This window comes from Diprion similis, chromosome 2, assembly GCF_021155765.1.
Source record: "Diprion similis isolate iyDipSimi1 chromosome 2, iyDipSimi1.1, whole genome shotgun sequence".
Classification (NCBI taxonomy): Eukaryota; Metazoa; Arthropoda; class Insecta; order Hymenoptera; family Diprionidae; genus Diprion; species Diprion similis.
Window position 1 is genome coordinate 15,885,954 of NC_060106.1, and position 18,809 is coordinate 15,904,762.

At 38.1% G+C, this 18,809-nt stretch overlaps 2 protein-coding genes and 1 long non-coding RNA gene across 11 annotated transcripts in view; 1 reads left to right on the plus strand and 2 right to left on the minus strand.

The window, feature by feature from the left end:
• Positions 1 to 756: 756 nt before the first annotated feature.
• On the minus strand, positions 757 to 10,858 carry LOC124411765 (serine/threonine-protein phosphatase 4 regulatory subunit 4-like). Of its 3 annotated transcripts, none has more exons than XM_046891159.1 (16): positions 10,614 to 10,858; positions 9,612 to 9,862; positions 9,457 to 9,530; positions 8,807 to 8,913; positions 8,407 to 8,636; positions 8,140 to 8,262; positions 7,942 to 8,057; positions 7,419 to 7,610; positions 7,145 to 7,303; positions 6,757 to 6,939; positions 6,188 to 6,640; positions 5,388 to 5,562; positions 5,160 to 5,250; positions 4,937 to 5,004; positions 4,757 to 4,811; positions 757 to 4,371 (listed from the first exon to the last, which is right to left on the minus strand). In XM_046891159.1, the coding sequence occupies exons 2-16, from the start codon at positions 9,763 to 9,765 to the stop codon at positions 2,886 to 2,888; spliced, it is 3,666 nt and encodes a 1,221-aa protein (XP_046747115.1). In that variant the 5' UTR covers positions 9,766 to 9,862; positions 10,614 to 10,858; the 3' UTR covers positions 757 to 2,885. The 3 variants fall into 3 exon arrangements, with proteins under 3 accessions (XP_046747115.1, XP_046747135.1, XP_046747124.1); XM_046891179.1 differs by having other exon boundaries at positions 757 to 3,855; positions 10,614 to 10,856; XM_046891168.1 differs by lacking the exons at positions 8,807 to 8,913; positions 10,614 to 10,858 and having other exon boundaries at positions 9,612 to 9,753.
• Positions 5,838 to 14,712, plus strand: LOC124411776. 2 transcript variants are annotated; one of them, XR_006929709.1, is made up of 3 exons: positions 5,838 to 5,871; positions 9,402 to 9,405; positions 14,532 to 14,712. It is a non-coding gene; the product is annotated as an uncharacterized LOC124411776 (long non-coding RNA). The 2 variants fall into 2 exon arrangements; XR_006929708.1 differs by lacking the exon at positions 9,402 to 9,405 and adding an exon at positions 8,944 to 8,945 and having other exon boundaries at positions 5,839 to 5,871.
• A 44-nt stretch (positions 14,713 to 14,756) lies between these two features.
• Positions 14,757 to 18,809, minus strand: part of LOC124416673 (rho GTPase-activating protein 20-like) — a 153,256-nt gene continuing 149,203 nt past the window's right edge. For 5 of the 6 annotated variants that reach the window (XM_046897948.1, XM_046897950.1, XM_046897951.1 and 2 more), the window contains 6 exons: positions 18,541 to 18,696; positions 18,217 to 18,434; positions 17,980 to 18,106; positions 16,977 to 17,638; positions 16,523 to 16,821; positions 14,757 to 16,399 (listed from right to left, as the gene is read on the minus strand). In XM_046897948.1, the coding sequence (XP_046753904.1) occupies positions 15,234 to 16,399; positions 16,523 to 16,821; positions 16,977 to 17,638; positions 17,980 to 18,106; positions 18,217 to 18,434; positions 18,541 to 18,696 (2,628 nt within the window). In that variant the 3' untranslated portion in view covers positions 14,757 to 15,233. The remainder of the gene's footprint in view (positions 16,400 to 16,522; positions 16,822 to 16,976; positions 17,639 to 17,979; positions 18,107 to 18,216; positions 18,435 to 18,540; positions 18,697 to 18,809) is intronic. The other variant, XM_046897949.1, reaches the window with a different exon arrangement.

Here is an 18,809-nt window from a genome sequence, read left to right on the forward strand (position 1 = left end):
TGCGAGAGAAATCGATTGAGCGCAGTCACAATACGCTGCGAGCAACGGATCAAAAGTTACAGCCAAAAAACTGCAGATTTTCATCGTCATTTCTCTGCTGTTGGTCCTACGCTTTTTTCAGTGTGTTTTCTGATCTCCTGTGGTCCAATTAGACTAGAAAGCCTTATGGCAATTGAATCCCAGATAAAAATTTTTCCACAAAAAAATAACCGTAAGACAACCCCTGTGGATTTTTAAGGTCGAAAATTCGCCGATTTCGAAAAATATTATAATTGACATTTTCATACCCCACATTGACGCACCTTCGCAAAAGGAATCGATTGCGCATGGTTTGGAATGCCTGTAAGCAGCGTGTCAAAACTTACAGCACAAAAACTAGGAATTCTCTTCATATCTTTTCAACTGTTGCTGCTACAAGGTGTTGAACGCCTCAATCTATTCATCCAAACCTAGTATCGACATAATTTTGCGTGCAGAAACTATAGCAATAAGTTTTATCTCTACCATGGATGGACTCAAACTGGTAGCAGAAAAACGCAGTACTCGCTCACGTTTCGAACGGTCACTTTGATAATATCTCAGAACGTTTAAGCTTTGACGGTTGGTTGGAATAAGGGTTTTTCTATTCCTCTAACACACATGATAAAACGATGAAGATCAAAATGACGCTCTGGAACTTTACATATCAATTTTCGTGGTCTGCTCTATATGATATAGTGCTCAGGGTTCAAAGGTATACAAATAACACACAAGTTTTCATTGAATTATATATAATATCTCTATTGATATACACATGCCTATTTCTCGTTTCACCGGCACAACAGTTGATAGCATTCTTGTAGATCTATACAAAAATAAGTAGCGTTATTTAAGCATGATTGGTGAAACTATAATCATTTCGTATGGTCTAAACTTGGTATATTTACTGAAAATTTGGTAGAGTTGCAATCAGTATGCATAACTTTTCAATAAATGTGCCGCTGCGTTCGATACGTAAACAATCTGAAAATATCCGTATATATATTACATAATAGTTTGAAAAACTTTACCAAGTTTTCAGCATTACAGTGATGTAATAAAGTCACACGATATACCAAACGAATATAAAACATTTCAATTGGATAAACTCTTATTCATCATGATTGCATCAATCAATGTAAGACATTCTATCAAGAATATGAGCAGGTCAAACATACCTCGATGCATTGGCGTTCAACAATCCAACATGCCAATTACCAAGTCAGCCATTGAATATTTTTATAAAAAATAAAAGTCATAGTATCGATTCGTGAACGCAAATCCGATTAAAAACCTAGTAATTGTTTCAGCTCTGAAAGCCACTTTCGCACCGAGGTACATTGATCTTCTCGAGAAGCTGCTATTTTCATACATAATGTTAACATGCTTCAAATAAATAATACAGTCTATTCGAAGATACATAGTTTAGAATTATTTGCAATTTACATTCAGCAGCCTATGAAAATATTACATGGATTCACTAGTGTTAAAAAACTGGACTTAATTTTCAGTGGATGTTGGACGATTTGCTTTCCTTCTCACATGGCAAATCCATTTGCATCAGCCTTAAAAAAACAACGTCCAATAATGACTCAAAAGTGAAGCTTCGTAATTTTCGATTTACGTAACTCATGTAATGTTGTTTGGCGTAAATAAAGCTCCAATTATAGGTTTTCATTCCAGATTCAATAAAGATCATTAGTTATGCACATCAAACCTTTACATTCGTAAGTACACAAGCCTTCTCTTGTTATTAAGAAATTTTCATCACTTCTTGGTAGATGCGGCCGGTTGTTTAGGGCTGCAGAAATATATATGGTTTATCATTAAAATTTGTAATATTTATTAATCTATCCTTCACAAACAGATCATATCTGACTAGTTTTTTTTTTTTTTAACTAATTACATAGAAATATAGAACAGTTATACATTTCAGTTCCGCACTTTTTTGTATGAATAGTACTGAATCGGTGAGAATCTTTTTATGTACCCTGGTACAGTATTGTTGCGTTTTACAACAAGTATTTTTCAACTGAGGAAATCGAAGGCAATATTTCCAAAATATGTGTACAATAAATACGTGAGATTTTATAGGCATAATATATAAGAGCAGGTATTTTAATGCTTGAGGTTCATAGAAATAATATAAATATAAATACGATAAATGAACTTATCATGTTAAATAAACTAAAATCAGTATTAACAAGTTCAACACTCAGGTCCTATTTTATAACTATCGCGACCTAAACAATCTATTACGATAACGAATGATTAATAAATTGTAATAAATTGAATATCAGTATTGTTTTCGATCATAAAATACAGGTTTCAATTACTGGCTTGAATTTAAAAATTAGATGCGAGTATTAAAATTTCTTTTCAAAAGTATCTAAACTTCAAATTCGTTTAACTTGCAACATGATTCATATTTACTACTTCTTCAGGCAGAGATTCAACAAACTGAATTATCAAAAGCCTTGTTCCTCATCTATCAACGACAGACAATAATGAACTAGCAAAAACACTGTAAAAGGTTTATGCTCGTGTCGCAATGTCGCTTCGAAATGTTGTAGATTTCAAGTGTCACTACAGTAAGATACAGATTACAGATAAAGTGTGCATGATGAAGAAGTTAAATTACAAACGAGGATAAATTGGTATAACATATTTGAAACAAGTTTCTGTAATCAGAGATCGATACCAAAAGTAATCGAAAATACTGCTATTTCACGTATTATTATATTATATTCACTAGAAGTATTATACTTTGCAAAATACTCATGGTAAAACTAGAATATAACAAATAAATATAATTAACAGAACACTTTAATTTCTATGGAAACTAATTGATAACAGACACATATATTTCAGATTTTCTTTCTCTGAAGACGCACGGGCAATCTGCTATCCCTTGTTCTGGGGCTTTCTGCCCTATTACTGGTAGCAGTTTGACAAGTACTGAATTTATGACAAAGTTTATCTACTTCCTCGTCACTTGAGCTAAATCTAGTAAAAAATTTATTTCTTGTAGAAGTCTGAACCTCACTGCCACTTGATTTGTTAAAATATGATTTGGTACATAATCTTACAGGACTAGAAGCTCTAGTTGCTGGTGCGGTTCTGCTACCTGAAACAATACTACTTCTCAAGGGAATTTTACTTATTCCTTGATTATGATTTACATCCAGTGCCGAATACCTTCGTATGGCGCGATCAGCACGTGGCATTGGAGTATATTCAGTTACTTCTAAGCTGTGGCGTTTAAATTTATGTTTAACATCCTTAACATCCGATAATCGAGAGGTATAATTAGCGGAATAGCGTTTGTTCTTATCAATCGTGCTTTTAGATTGCAAAAGCTTTGACTTATCCTTGTCCGCATACAGTGAATTTCTTTTTGGTTTTTCATCACTAGATTTGCCCTGGTTAGGCTCGTAACCAAATCTAGTTTTCGCATATGAACCCGAATATCTTTTGTTCTTCAAATCCTCTTTTGGAATTTGTTCATCCGATTTACCCGGAATTTTCCCAAGACTGTAATCTTCTTCAAAATCGTCGAAATTACGTTTCATTTTTGTTGGATCACTGATTAGTACTCTCGATTTAACACAATCTTCATATTCAGCAGATTGCCTTTTAGATTTGCCCTTGTCAAAATTAACACTATTACGATGCGATCTATCAATACTTCCCTCTCTTCTGTTGCGATAAATAATGTCCTGTAAGTTGGGTATTTTTGATGTACTTTGGCTTGACGATAACTGTGCTGGAATACGAATCCCGGCGTCAACAAGAAACTCGTCATCAAGAAGAGTGACTGGAATTTCAGGCATTGAGCTAAAAGCCCAACAAGAATTATAGTGAGCTGCGTTTGTTAGGGCCCGCAATGCGGCAAAATCTGGTTCCTTATCTTTAACCACCTCTTGATGTCCCTTTGTTAGTAGAAAATCTTGCAACTCATTTTTATTTTCTTTTAGATGCGTTAGTACGAAGGACTTTGCAAACTCTGATGTGGGGTGCCCATGATGCTTGTGATGTAGAGGTACGTTTAATTTCAAATACTCTGTATTAGTGTCAAAGCAAGAACAGCAACGCATAATTGGTTTATGTTCCTGCTCGCCTGAATTTATTAACGAGTATCTACTTCGGGAAATATCTTCCGCTGACTCGGAGCAACCGCATGCTGTTTTAAAATCGGTACTATGATTATCACCGCAAAAGTTATAATTAAAATTAACCGAGCTTACACTAGCATTACAGCTTGTGTGGTTGATAGTTTCCCAAGGGTGAGTTAGTAGCATGCTGTTAGAGGTAAGCCGAGCCCAGCTCGAAGTGAGATTGTTGCTAGAAGTACTAGAAGCAGACAGAAACTTGTCATTTAGACATTTTCCATTTACCCACATTCTATCAGGTTATTAAATTATGGAGTAATTTAATAATGAACTCTTCTGAAGATGAAGTAAGAACCGAGATCGCGCTAAGCAATCCTGAATAGTTGACTTATTTCAATATGCTACCTAACTAAAAATGTGTTATTCGATTTTGTAATTATAAATTGTAAAAAAAGTGAATTGTCGATCAAACAAAATAAAAAAATATCTGAACTCTCACTGAGCGCTGATTGAATAGTTTGTATGTTTTATCAGAAAGTATAGTCATCAAGAAATTCCCTTGACTCCATATAAGTGAGCATGTGAATGTTTCTAGGTGTATTTTCTAGACAGCAAATAAATCCTACCTTGTTTTTACATCTGGCATTGTCTTGTTGGAAATTGGAGCCATGCCTCCATCGCCTGAAATAATTAGAAAAATAATTCTTAAGTAACGACTAGTCAAAATGTATATTTATTATCATTAGGAATTTGAAGCCAAATTTTGTCTACATCAGTTTTTCGTAAGAAAAGAATTCAATGCTCACGTTTAGGAGATGGTTGTTTGCTCGGTGGCTCAGATGAACTAGGTTGTTTGATTCTTGAATACTGGGAGCTGTAAAATGTATACAGAAGTATAATTGTAACATGAAAATATGATAATATTGATTGGATTAATGTTTAAAAAGATTTGAGAACTTCATACACTGTATCACGAATTGTATAAAAATTGTTAAAAGTCGACAACTTTGGAAGCATTATTCAACTCACGACTGTTTATATGGGTTATCAACCAATGACAGACTCCCTTGTCTTTGTCTATTTGCCCCAATGGATCCCTCTGTACTTGACTTTGGAGTAGCTGAAAAACATAAAACTTGTTCAAATTTCGTAGAGAAAAAAATCGTAAAGAACATGTTAGGTAATATAATACGAAGCATAAGAGTTCGATTGTTAGAGAAATATTAACTTATTTTTACCAAAAATGTTGCTACTAACTTGGAGATATTTGTTTAGGCAGACTGGATGCATTTGGCTTCCGCTGGGTTGTGGTAGGTTGATTTACTGTTGCAGTTGTCGCAGCCGGCTTAGAGGAAGCCATCGCTGTTAGCTTCTTTTCTTCCTCTAGCTTCCTCGCATCATCGATTTCTTGACGAGTTAATTTGCCTACAGGCTGAAACAAGTGATCAATTTTTACAATTGTGTTTCAGACATTTCTCAACTATTGAAAACGGTTAAAAACGGACAACACAAGCAGCTGGAAATTTTATTTATAATGTGCTAATTCATAAACAGAATTAAATTAACCCTAGAACGTATGTATGGTATCGTAAACAATTAAATTTGCACTTCGCCATCCGTCTCTTCATTAAAAACATAGAGATATATAACATAGAGTAAGCCTCCCATGAGCGACTTTCAATAAGCCCTCTGAAAGACAGAAGATAATACACTCTCCCGTCCTCTCTGTCGCTCTTCCCATGTAGTGAGGTCCATGATAGGTATATTATGCCGCTATATGTATGTAAAAAATATTATTATCTTCTGTCCTTCAGAAGACTTATTCAAAGCCGCTCACAGAATGCTTATTCCATGTTATATACATCTATTATTAAAAACCGAAAAGATTGATGTAATTATGAGTTTCATTATTGTTTTTAGAACGATTTTGCCAACAAGGAATGCGTAGGGTCGTTATCAACCCCACGCATGAATTAGAAATTAGAAAAAAAAGATATTCGTTTTCTAGGGTTAATCAAATAATAAGAAAATGATCAAGAAGTTTCAAATCCCAATACCTTTACGTGTTGTCCATCTTGTTTAACATCAATACTGTCCAATTTGTGAATGACATTAGTCAATGTATATACAACGTCCCGATCTTTTTCAAGGCTCATCAACGCCCGCACGTTGCCTTCTAGCATTGTCAACAATCTTTTGTCATTTGACATTCGTAACATAGCTTTAAGCTGAGGTAGCATTGAAACCACTTTCATTCTAATATTTGCAACTGGATCTTCAGTAATGCTCAATAGTGTGGTATAGAAATTTTCTTTGAAGTAGGTTGTGGAGAAGATGATCATCGCTTCCTGCATCATCCGTATATACAACATTCTGGTATAGCAATTATTACTATGTGCAAATTCTGTATAAATTCTATTCCGAAGCTCATTTCGTTGCATTGGTTTTAGATTATATCGCAAGAATATCAGCAATAATCTGCCGGCAGCTAAACGCACTGGCAATGGTCTCTGTGGAAGAAAAATAGATTACCGTACTTAAGGTATACTGATTGAAAAAATGTTCAGTGTTTATGAAACTAATATTTTTGTGTTGTCATTGATCAAGCGTTGGAATATGTACTTACCGCGTTTAATGCTCTATTGAACACCATCGGAGTGAAATGCGAATTAATTAAATCACTTGGAATACATCGTGGTAAAATCTCAAGCTGATTTAATATCAAAGCCGAAAGTCTCCAGTTGTAAGTATTGGCAATTTCGACTTCACATTTTAAAATTGCTCTACACACATCCAAAACAACTCCTTCCTATGGAAAAAAAGAAAATGACCTTCAAGACTTTTAAACCTACAAAAATAAACATTAGAAAGCCGTAGCTTCTGAGCAATCACTCTGAGAGCCAAGTTGAATTCTTTTCCCATCATTGATTAATCAAGAAAGCATTGCATGTGGTGGCGTTCTCAAATCCAAATCAGTTTCAGTAGTTTAAGATCATCCTATTTTCTATACTTACCGTCTGATCAGTCCCAATTGTTTGACTCTGAGTCAAAAGATCAAAAGTTTGAGCCAAATGTGGCACCAGTCCTTGCAAAACTTCTTCAGAGTCATCCTTCAGCAATCTAATAAGCTCATTTTTTATCAATCCATTTTGCGAGCCCAGAACTTTGCCGACCTATGAAGTGAACCAGTCATGATATTTTCACGCGACTGTGAATGTGCGGAATATGAAGCAAATTATTAATAAGCTTCTCCACCAGGTAATGAGATTTTGTGTAATAATCTTTTACCTCATGAATTCCACAAGCGATTGTTCTCCGGACCATGTAATATGGATCAGAAGTCAAATCAGTAAACGTCGGTAATATTATATCCAATTTTTCGAAGGTGTTTAGTGTGAAAAGGCATATGGCTGGAAAGTTGAATGCACACTGACGACGGCATTCCACATACCTTTCATTGGTCTGAGGGCTGTTAGCTGCCTGAAACCAGTGTATGCAAAACAAGTTACATTCTTGAAACGAGACTATGGACTATAGAAATTGAACAACTTTTGTGACTCGTAGACGATGGAATAAAGATAAGACCGTTTCACATGGAGGATTCTTTCAACTTATATATAAGTTACTCATAGTCTTACTGGTAAGTTTTATTTTTGACGGTATATTTTGCAATTTGAGATGCTCACTACTTTCTTTTTGCCCAATATTGATATGGGCATAATAAAACGACTATCCATGCATCCAATCTATGGAACAGCAGTGTACATAACAACGCGAGGACAATATAACAGAGCAAATTTGTGTAACTTACTTTATTGGCAAATGAAAATTCTTGTTTTATATCTTTATTCATAGATGGAATGCCTAGCTGGGAAAGTTGTTGAAAATATCTTATCAACCAAGTTTTCTCATTGACTGTTAGGGACCCTGGAAATGAATAGAAATTCGTTAAATATACAAGATGTATTAATTAATTAGCAGTATTAATAGTAATTGATTAACTACATACGCTCAAGGCCAAGAGCAAGCCTGCCAAATTCTTGGGCAATTACACAGATCACATTATCGTCAGACTTCAGTGCACTTTCACATAGTTTTTTTATAAGGGGTGCTATGATTCCCTTTATTGTTTCTGAAATTATCAATTGAAATATTCTTTGAAAGGGATTTTTGTTGAAAAAAAAAAAAAACTTTGGCTAGTATCAATGGGACTTAAATTTGTGCCATAAAGTTATATTCAACATGGTTCAAATGATTAAAATATAAATATTGATACCTTGTTGAAAATGAGGTAATAAATGTACAATGGTCTGGACAGAAGCGTGCCTCACAGTACTTTCCTCATCGCTGGCAAGTTCAACTAGTGATGGAAGTAGCGCAGGCTTTACAGATTCAACACCAAGACCCTGAGCAACAAAGCTCAGCTGCAAGCAGATACAAGCTCGCACATCACTGTTCACATCTTGACAGAGAGAATGCACCGTTGGCAGGACCTCCTTTTTTATTCTAAAATTAATGTAGAACAGTAAGTTTCGTTTGATAGCTCTTAAAACAACACTGGATGTATCCCTTACAACTAATTCTGAGTGATTTTCGAAATATTTGTGATAAGAATGGTCTGAGAACAGGTGACTACCGTGGTTAATATCGATCTGATCAACACGTAATATACTCACAAAAGTGTGTCAAAACGGGTACAAATTTTTCCTAGTAATTTGCAGCATGTTATTCTAGAGCTAATTGGCTGAGATAACTGTCCTTTCGATATAGCCATAGGAAGGATCTGTTGGAATGATAAGTTTCATACAGCAAGCTGTTATCCAAGGAGTTTATAAATATAATGTATGTAATTTTTGCACTTCCAATTTGGAATCAGACTATTGGCAGGGTAAGTTGAATTACGTTACTTCAAATACTAGATTTTACAAATAAATTGTGTTAAATTTGAATTGCTTTTGAAAACATTCTATTACTACCAAGTGAACTTTTCAAAGTCTAGTGTACACCTTTCACAATAATATACCATATTGTTTTGGATATAAGTCTACCCTGATTGTAAGTTGACTACCGATCCTGAGACTTTGCTATGGTAATTAAATTAGTCTTTGAATATATGTGTGCAACCAATATTACATGTAAGTCAAGTACGATTTCTTGTTTTATATACAGTAGTAAAAACCTCGACTTGTACTCGGAACAATGCAGTAGCATAATTTTAGGAATTTATAGGAAATCTTTGAAAATTATAGAAATCCATTCCAGATTTTTGAGCTCGGTGTACACACGGACTTATCAATGATTAGACCATTAAAATTTATCCAGCTACCTCGTGCCGTATGACTTCTGTAGGTAGTAATTCGATGACATCTAACAAGGTTTCCAACCACGCATGAGCGACCACTGGAAGCGAGGAAAGAAATCTTGTACTGTTAGAAACTCGTTTAAAAATCTTATAAATCAAATGGCGTAAGTTTGTTATACCCGGATCCCTGCTGTCCAGTGAATTTAAAATGCTCTGCAGAAATGTTTGAGTAAAGGTCGAAGGATTGACCAATTTCTGTTCTAGAATTGTTTTGAAAGTCGACGAGGCAGCCATGTGGAATTCTGAGGAAGCATTCGACAGAGTCTGCTGCATCTTGGGAATCAATCGTGACACGCATAACTGTGCGTCTCCAGCCAGGAGCGTCGGCAGCGTATGTATTACACTCAACTTTTGTATGTCGTCACCTTTCCTGGAGAAAATTTAATGATTGAGCAGATCGTCATCGATCATATTTGTAAAGACAGAACGAATTATCATTATTATTTAATTATACATCCATAGCAGAGTGTAAATCGCAAACAGCAAAGGTGAGAAGATGAGGATAACGAGAAGGATGAGGTAACACAACAAGTGATATCAGGTGTCACAAATATGGAAGGATGCATATTGCGCAATTCCAAGGTTAACCAACACGATCTGCTGGTGCACTGAAAATCGATTCAAACGCGGGATGACAGTGACGTAATTCTGCAACACCTTGCGAGCGCGTCAGTGTGAGTTTGCGGTGTACAAAAGAACCGAGTCCTTGATGAGAATTTCAAGGTCTCAAGGAATCGCGTAAAGCGGTCTTTGCCGACTTAATTGTGCCGATTCTAGTCCAACTAAAATTCACGAAAATAGAAGAAAGGACAAAACACTAGTCGGTCTCTCTCGATACTTGTTTGAATCACCGTACAGTACTCGATGAGAGTTGGAAGATAACCTGTACATACGCTGGTAGATGGATGGAAGTGATGGAAGCGACCAGCGCGGGTGGTTCCAATTCATTTATCAACGATGTTTGTCAATTTTGAAATTGATGCGTGTGTAAGCAGATTGCGTGGAGGAGAGGTATAATTAACGACGGGGGAACGAGCGAGGAGCCAAAAGGCATGGGACGGGTGTATTTTTAGTGTACAGATACAAGAAGCCCGTGGTAGGCCGTTCAGTTGCATACTCACGAGTAGGAGCAGACAGACCATTGATTGCGGTTTCATGTTTCTTCTGAATTATATTATTTTTGCCCGTCCACGCTCTCGTATCGATCAAATCTTTCAATCACGTATCTTCACCTCCCTCTGGCCACAGCCTTCGCACTCATTCTACCCATAAATCACCCCAAACTTTACACAATTTGATTTCATATAACTTGAAATGCACGCGTCGCAGTCGTCGCAATTCAGAAGTACGAGAGCACAACTCGGCATACACACCGCGCGCAAACACCAACACGCAACTAACAACTGTGTGCGCACGATCTGCCGAGGATGTCGGAGAGGGCTGGGGGGGGGGGGGGATACACCGCATGCACCGCGAGCTCGCCCGAATACTTTCGTGCATCTCCGGCACGAGCGGCGTAGACTATTTCTCTACAACTTTACTTTATTTCACTTCTTAATCATTATCTATAAGTATATGCGATCGTAGATACCTCTCGCGAGTTGTTGACGCACAGATGCGCATATGCATGTGAAATAGATGAGTGCATGTACGTATATGTATCTAATCTAGAAAGATGATGAAGGACTCCCCCCTCCCCCAGGCGTAACTTGCCGTGGCACTATTTAGGCTGCTGATTACTGCAGTTAGGAACATGCGTATTATTGGTATGCATTGGATGATTGGACACGGCACCGTTCCACGATTTAAAACCGACACGCGCATATATACAATTATATTCATAGTATGTGCGGCCTGACGATAGGCGCATTAATGTATGTACAAGAATTTCATTCGCAGCTGGTCCAGTTTCTAATCGGAATCAACTTTACTGTAATTCGAGTTGGTACGGATCTCTAATTACATGTGTATATAGGTATGTTATATACATACATATTATAGGACTTACCGTGGCTAGGGTAGCACGTGTTACGTTACGCATGGTACAGAATTGCTATTATGCAAAACCGGTCGTGATACCGGGTGTAAACAGTTCTATATCTACGATGTTTAAGAAAATCGTTAGACATTTCTGCATTGTATAAGAAACTCATAGTATGTATCTACTTATGCTATTTTGTACAGACTACATAGTTAATAAGTATTACAATTAACCGCAGCAGGATCGGGCAAATATTTTCGATGGAATAACAGAATTTTTTTTAAAGTGTTTAATAAAGTATCAAATAAAAGAAAATCTACCAATGTATAATTATCATTGTTGTAATGCTTAGACTAACGTTGAATTCCCTAGAATACGCGTTGCAGCGTGGCTGCATGTTTAAGATTATTAATATTCCATTCGCATCTCATCTTCCATTGGAAGTCGTTTTTTTCCCGCGCACGTTTCATGCTCCGCCCATGCAGGAGGCGGAATTTGTTCACCTCGAGAAATTTAATTAAAAAACGCCCCGGCACCGAGCGAGTGTATAGAAATGTTGCCCTGAGAATTTAGGATCACGGATATACCTAACAATAGACCTGCACCTACGTAGAGACAAAAACCCGGTTGCCGCTGTGCGGTGACACGTGGTTGTTATACAAGGACATACGGACTATATGCAACGTATAATTATGTATAGACGGATGAACATTAGCGTTAAAGTTGAGTGATTCCTTCCATTGATCGACTAAAACTTCCGATTCCACGTACTATTATAGTGCCGAATACGGCTTCGGCAGTGTATGTGCAGTATGCGATGATTTTTTACGAGGCGATTTATAGGTCTTCCATGTTGTGTTAAAGCTTCGCCGATTCGTACCGAGTGATATAAACTTAATTTTGAATTCAACTTACGTTAGCAAGTAGACAGCTCGTTCGATCGGTTTCCGATCCAAGCTGTCGTCCAAAGAGTGTTTTTGCAGCTGCTCTTCACTCTAAATTAACGAATTGATGGTTACTTGTAATGAGATTTGTGTTTATATTATATTGGATGGATAGAAATGTCGAATAAAAATGGCTTGATGTACATACCTTCAAATTTTTCTCTAGCGGTCTGTCTAATTGGAGACTTGCAAATTCGTCGAATTGCATTATTTTTCAATTTTCATCATCGACTATTAACTCGTAACCCTAAAATCATTTACGCGTGATTGAAAACTAGGATACATAAAATATTCTCCAATTTTAAACAAAAACAAATCTAATCAGCGGCTATGTTCATTACCTACCTTTCTGTCTTTCTTTACAGATCCACAATTACGTGTGGACGATGTGCACGCGTAAATGCGCTACTGAGATATTTTGTCTTCCCGTATGTTTTAAATATTTTAATGTATTATAGAAGCTTTAAAATGAACAACGATAGTATAAAATACGAAATATATTTACTTTGATAATATGTCGTATAATTTAGCTAGGTAAGGAGTATACATATACATATTTAATCGGCATTGTTCATATTCATCGGTGTGAATGCTTATAAATTTAGTAATTATATAAAAGTATACAGTAGTATTATATATGTATAATAATGTATATTATGTACAAACGAAAAATTGGACAATAATCCCTTATATTTAGTTCACGTAAAACTGTATGTATATTTTTAAAATTATTCGCACATAACTTCGTCTCATGTACAAAGCAGCATTCTAAATGTGTTAAATATAAAGACCTATTGTCTCATTTACCTAATTGGTAATAATTACTGTCATGTTTATTGTATGTGTAGATGAGACTGCGTGGTCATAATTAAATTCCCACAAGGTTGAAAAACGAAAGCAAGATGAAGAATAAATATTTGAGTGGCTGGCCATAATATATATGTATACCTATAATATAAATGTACGTATACATTTATGTGACGTCAAATATGTACTCGGTATTGGTCCTTAAATTATTATTTCTAGCAAAATATCAACGTTTTGAAAATTTGAGAAGTGGAACCGAATTCTGTACAGTGTCTAAATCGAATAAACGTCTTTTCATTTGAACTGGACGCGTCTTCATTGTATGAACATGACTTTCTGAAAGAGAGTAGTTCAAGTAAATGCAGAGAATAACTCATCACTCTGAAGATTTTACTTCCAAGATAATTTTTGATGCAGATTTGAGGTAAACAGTTGTCGAATTTGTGCGTCATTGGAGTACATTTGTAGATCTGTATTTTGATGAAAAAACGTTTAGAATGAAGTTTCATTTCCAAGAAGTGGAACAAAAAACTGTTTCAAATTAAAAATAAAATAAGCTCGCTGAAATCTATTTTCCGAAAAGCCTGATTTTGCAGCTGGAAACGTCAGACTTGGAGTCATCGTAAAGGAATAAATAATAATAGAAGTGTAACAATGTAAACGTTTTCTATGATACTGCAAGGTGCGCGTGTTCGTATTTTTTAATGAAGAAAGCCGAAATTTACGAAAAAATCCTTAATTTAATAAGTTTTAATGAATACATATTTTCATTAGATGAACAAAAATATATAAAAATAATTAGACCACTGGTAATCCTGTGTCAAGAAAAGTAAAAAAGTAAGAATTAACAATATTAAAAATTTGTTTGATATTCATCTATACTTGTCATAACTCTCTGTCGCTATATTACTTCGGGTTTGATCACCTGAAAGAATATATAAACACATAACTTACATTTTAAAATAGAAATCGTATATTACCTCGATTTGAGTCTTGTCAGTATATCTTTAACTTAAGTTTAATTATAATTTTCATATACACGAGTATCTACCTCTAATAATAAGTAGGTTAAGGCTGGAAGCACCCTGGAACTCATTGTCAGTATAAAAAGCTGTGATTTATCGCGTACACTACATATATCAACAATCTGAATACAATATTCTCTAAATATATAAAAGACACATGTGTACATAACATTATAGTTTTGGAGCATTCCCATTCATTTATCAATAATAATATTAACAGTTACAAGCATAATAATAATTATTATCTTTATTTTTATGATAATAATTATTATTATGATTGAGGGAAGATCCCGCAATAGGCGAAAAATATATCTATGCCTATTTGTTATATTGTGATCTAGACTTACATCGAAGTATATATTCAGTACTTTTCTTTCTAGATATCCTTTCGGACGTTTTCTGAGTTTAGACTAGGTGAACCATCGCACTGCAGGACCACATATTTCGACAATCAAACGATACAACGAAATATTGACGCAATCATAAGTCTATAATTTGTAATTAAAGTGTGTGTGTGTGTGTGTGTGTGTGTAATTGTGTATATATTGTATTTATTTATAAAACGTTAATTCGCCAGATAACTACATATGTAGTATGTATAGTAAAATATATACTCCGCTTGGTTCCTTATCATCAACCTTAAACAATGACCTTCCTAGTTTAACAGTCAAGGCCGAGGTCGTGTACATTTAACGTATAGTATTTATACATGAAGAAACTCGAAAAAGCACCTCTTGGGTGAGAGACATTGATTGCAGAAACCGAAATCTAGGCTTAAAATAATCAACGATACAAACAAAGAAAATCGAATGACTAATTTTTGATTTCACACCGCGGCATGAAAACCGGCCAACATAATATAACAATTATACAGATCAGTTCCCTGCATGAATTAGACGTTGACGCAAGTTTGATCATTCGCATAAAAACGTCATCACGCGTTCATCGCGATAAAATATAGGTAGGTATGTACAACGAAGACCCCTAAACGTAGCTCTCGTCATCCACAATGGATCTCGGGTATCCAAGATGTCTCGTCGTGATTGGGGCGCGGGGCTGCGGCGGGGGTCGGTAGGGGGGCGGGGGAGGCAGGGACCTGGACCTGCTGGCGACTTTGTGCCTGTCATCGAGGCTCATATGCACCGGCGGCAAATGCCTGAGTCTTGGAGGTAGCGGTGGCGGAGTATCGGGCCAAGTGCGCTCGCCGTCGTCCTCATCCCCGTAAATGTCAATGGCTTCGGCCTGCTTGAAGGAGTAAAGATCACCCTGCTCTCTGGCGGTGTAAATGTCGTTTATCGTCTCCCTGTTACCGTATATATTGCTCTCAGATTTATTGTACTCATAGTGCTCGCTGCGAGACTCTTTATTCACGTATATCTCGCTTTTAACTTTCTTGAACTCGTACAAGTCGCTCCCGGAGTGATAACTGCCGTTCTGAGACACCGGCGACTCTCTGTTTATGTACGCCTCGGACTTGACCTTCTTGAACTCGCCAAAATGTTCCTTCTTGAAGTCGTACCGATCGGCGGACAAGGGTGAGTCACGGCTGTTCAGATCCTGCTCGGAGTCGTGTATCGAGACTCGCTCTGTGCAGGCTTCCTGCTGCGACAGCCTGTCGTACTCGGCTCGCATCTCCTGCGCGAGATCCATCTGTGACCTGAACATGTCCTTGCAGTTCTCGACGTTTTCCTTCATCGAATCTTGCCGCATGAAATCTCTCCGATAGATATCCTTGTCCTCGAATCTTTCCTTCCGCTGCTCCTGCTCCTCGAGTTTAGTTCTCGGCGTTCGTTTCAGCTGCGCCCTCAGCCAGTCTTGACGTTGGAAATTCGGGTTCGGATACGCGTTGCCCTTGTCTTCGCGGAAGTTTTGACTCACGTTACTCTGGTTCCCCGACGCGTAACTGTTCATACGCTCCTCCCAGCCACTGTAAACTCGCACGTAAGATTTACTCGATTTGTCCTCCTTTATCATTGACTTGTCGAAACTCGATGTCGACGCGTTTACAGTCGAATCTTCCGAACCGACCGGCGACTCTGGGATGAACAGTTGACAGTCCGATAAGGTGAGACCCGAGTCCCTCGACAACGACATGTGATCCTTTCGAGGAGGTTCCGTCAAGTCCAAACTGTCCAACGAAAGACCACCTGCTGTAACAAACCAAATTATTATGCACTCGTAATGAAATCGTTTTAAAATTTGCATTTTCTTCTTCTTATTCCATAGCGATTAATATTGTAGATACATTTGAGTAGTATCAAAGTGAGACTTACAGTGTAGACTATCGGTGCTTTCCTCGGCACCGCTGTCGCTTCGCTCTTCGCCAAGGAGTTGGGTGACACCTTCGCCGAAGAGGGTCTCGCAGTGGCGTATGAGCATTTCGGTCAGCGCCGGTATCGCCCTACTTTGATTAACGGATGGGCTGGAAGACCAGAGGAGGCTGGGTCCGCAGCAGACGCCGAGGTTACTAGCGCACATCAGATTGTGCTTCGACCGTCTGGCAACGTGATGCAAAACGCATATCAAGTGGGAGAGGAGGGTATAGTTGGCCTTGGGTAGACGGTCTAAAATGCTGCAAGGATGAGAAAAAAACGTTGTAATAAAGACTCGCCGTAACGAGGAGGCGTAATCGTCACTTCGGAATAATATTGGCGTTAATCAAGGCCCGCAACTGTTGCGTTGGTGTAATCATGCCTTAGACATTCACCGTTTGGCAAAATAATTCACCTTTTTATCGTTTGTACGGAGTTAGCAGTGTCCAGACTCGCCATCCAAAGTGGAAATAGGTGTGACGTCAGTAGGGGGTCGGGCAGTGACCTCAGGAAGTCCTTGAGCAGTGCCGCGACCGCGATCACGGGGGCATCCTCGAGGCAGCTCGGATCTCCCGTTGACTCAATTTGGTCCCTAAGTTCTCTGACTATCCTGACGTTGGCGGATTTCCGGAAGATTCCCTGGGTGAAGGGGCCCTTTGCGAACAGTTGCTGGAGCATTACGAGCACGGGTTTCGGCAGTCCGTTCTCGTCGAGTCTCGAAAGATTCACGCCGAAGATGCTGGGGTTCAGGGAGAGTGATCTCCTCAGTAGGCCAGAGATCTTCGACTTGTTCTTCTTTATCGGGGACTTGAGAACGGGCCTCAGTATGAAGTGACAGTTGTCGTGGCCGCTTTTGTTGCAGTGCTCCAGGTCGAAGCCCTCCTCTGCCGATATCGTGTGCCGCAGGTTCGACAGCTTGATGGCGAACGGCCTTTCATGTCCGATCAGCGGGTACGGGGACTCGTCCGATGACGTTCTGGCCCAAAGCTGGAACGGTCCTTGGAGGTCCAGCAGACGCGTTGCTAGATTGACACACGCGCCTGCGGTCATCTCTGGTCCAACCATGATGGTCTTGCACTGTAATCCAGCAAAGGTCGGGCGTCAGTTATCATAGATATGAGATAATGAGATCTGCGTAATCACTTTCAGTTTTCAGAGCGAAAAAACTTGCTCGGCAAAACAGCTGTAAAAGGATTTTAAGTGTATGTGTGTGTGTGTGTACATTCGATTTTATATCTGGTGTTATGAAAAAGCTCGAAGCTTGTATGTGGAAAATAAGAGGAGAAACATGACATGCTTGAGGTGGCTGGTTGAAAATGAATGCGTCGAAGGCAAGTAGCATGACCCCACAGTAAATAAAGCTAAGTGAAAAATGTTTCGTTGCATTAATATTTGAAGGAGCAGGTATGTGTACTTACATATTCCGTGTTGGTATCGCTGTCGTGGTAAACGACTTGAATGTTCGTGTCTGGAGGCTCCTTCATACTCTCCTCTCTCACGAGTTCCGTAAGCCGTCCCCACCACAAATCTCTAGCTGCAGCGGTCCTGTTCGGTAAAGAAGAAAAGAGAATGTGTAAAATGGTATTTCTTTTGGAGGAGCGATCGAGAAGCAGTTACAAGAACTTGCAATGCTCATTTATTGTTTGTAAACTAACATGAATGTTGCTACGACATTCGTCGTTGGCCATCCCAAGACGAAGCTCGTGTCCTGAGACTTGTTTGACTCGGCAACATCCTCGATGTGACCGGCCGTTAACCAGAGTTCGCTCATGCGGACAGACTGCTTCAATTTGAAGTTACCGCCACTTCGTGCTTTCGCTATCAGAAGGAGATCCGAGAAGAGGAACAAGTGTCTCTCCTGGGACTGCATTCCCTTGAAAATTGAAACGAAAAAAAAACATACGTCAGTACATCTACTCGATACGTAGATACGCGCATATAAAATCGTAGACTTGTATTACACGTAGGTATAAACTCACGGTGGTAAACTGTACAGGTGTTTCCAGCAGAAAGGTTCTCGGTGGTGACTTTGGAGCTGGAGCACCATTCGCCGAGTTCAGACATTTTTGCGAAAGTACCCTCGTCAGTCGTCCAGTGCTACCATTAGTCCGCTTGCGTATCAAGCTTTTCATTTTCTGAAAAATAATTGGAGAAGAAAATCGTTAGTGGGTATTTTTTCACGGAAGATAATTTGCCGTATAAGGTAGCTGCGGCGAATACGCAAGTCCGTATTAGAAAATCTTCAAGT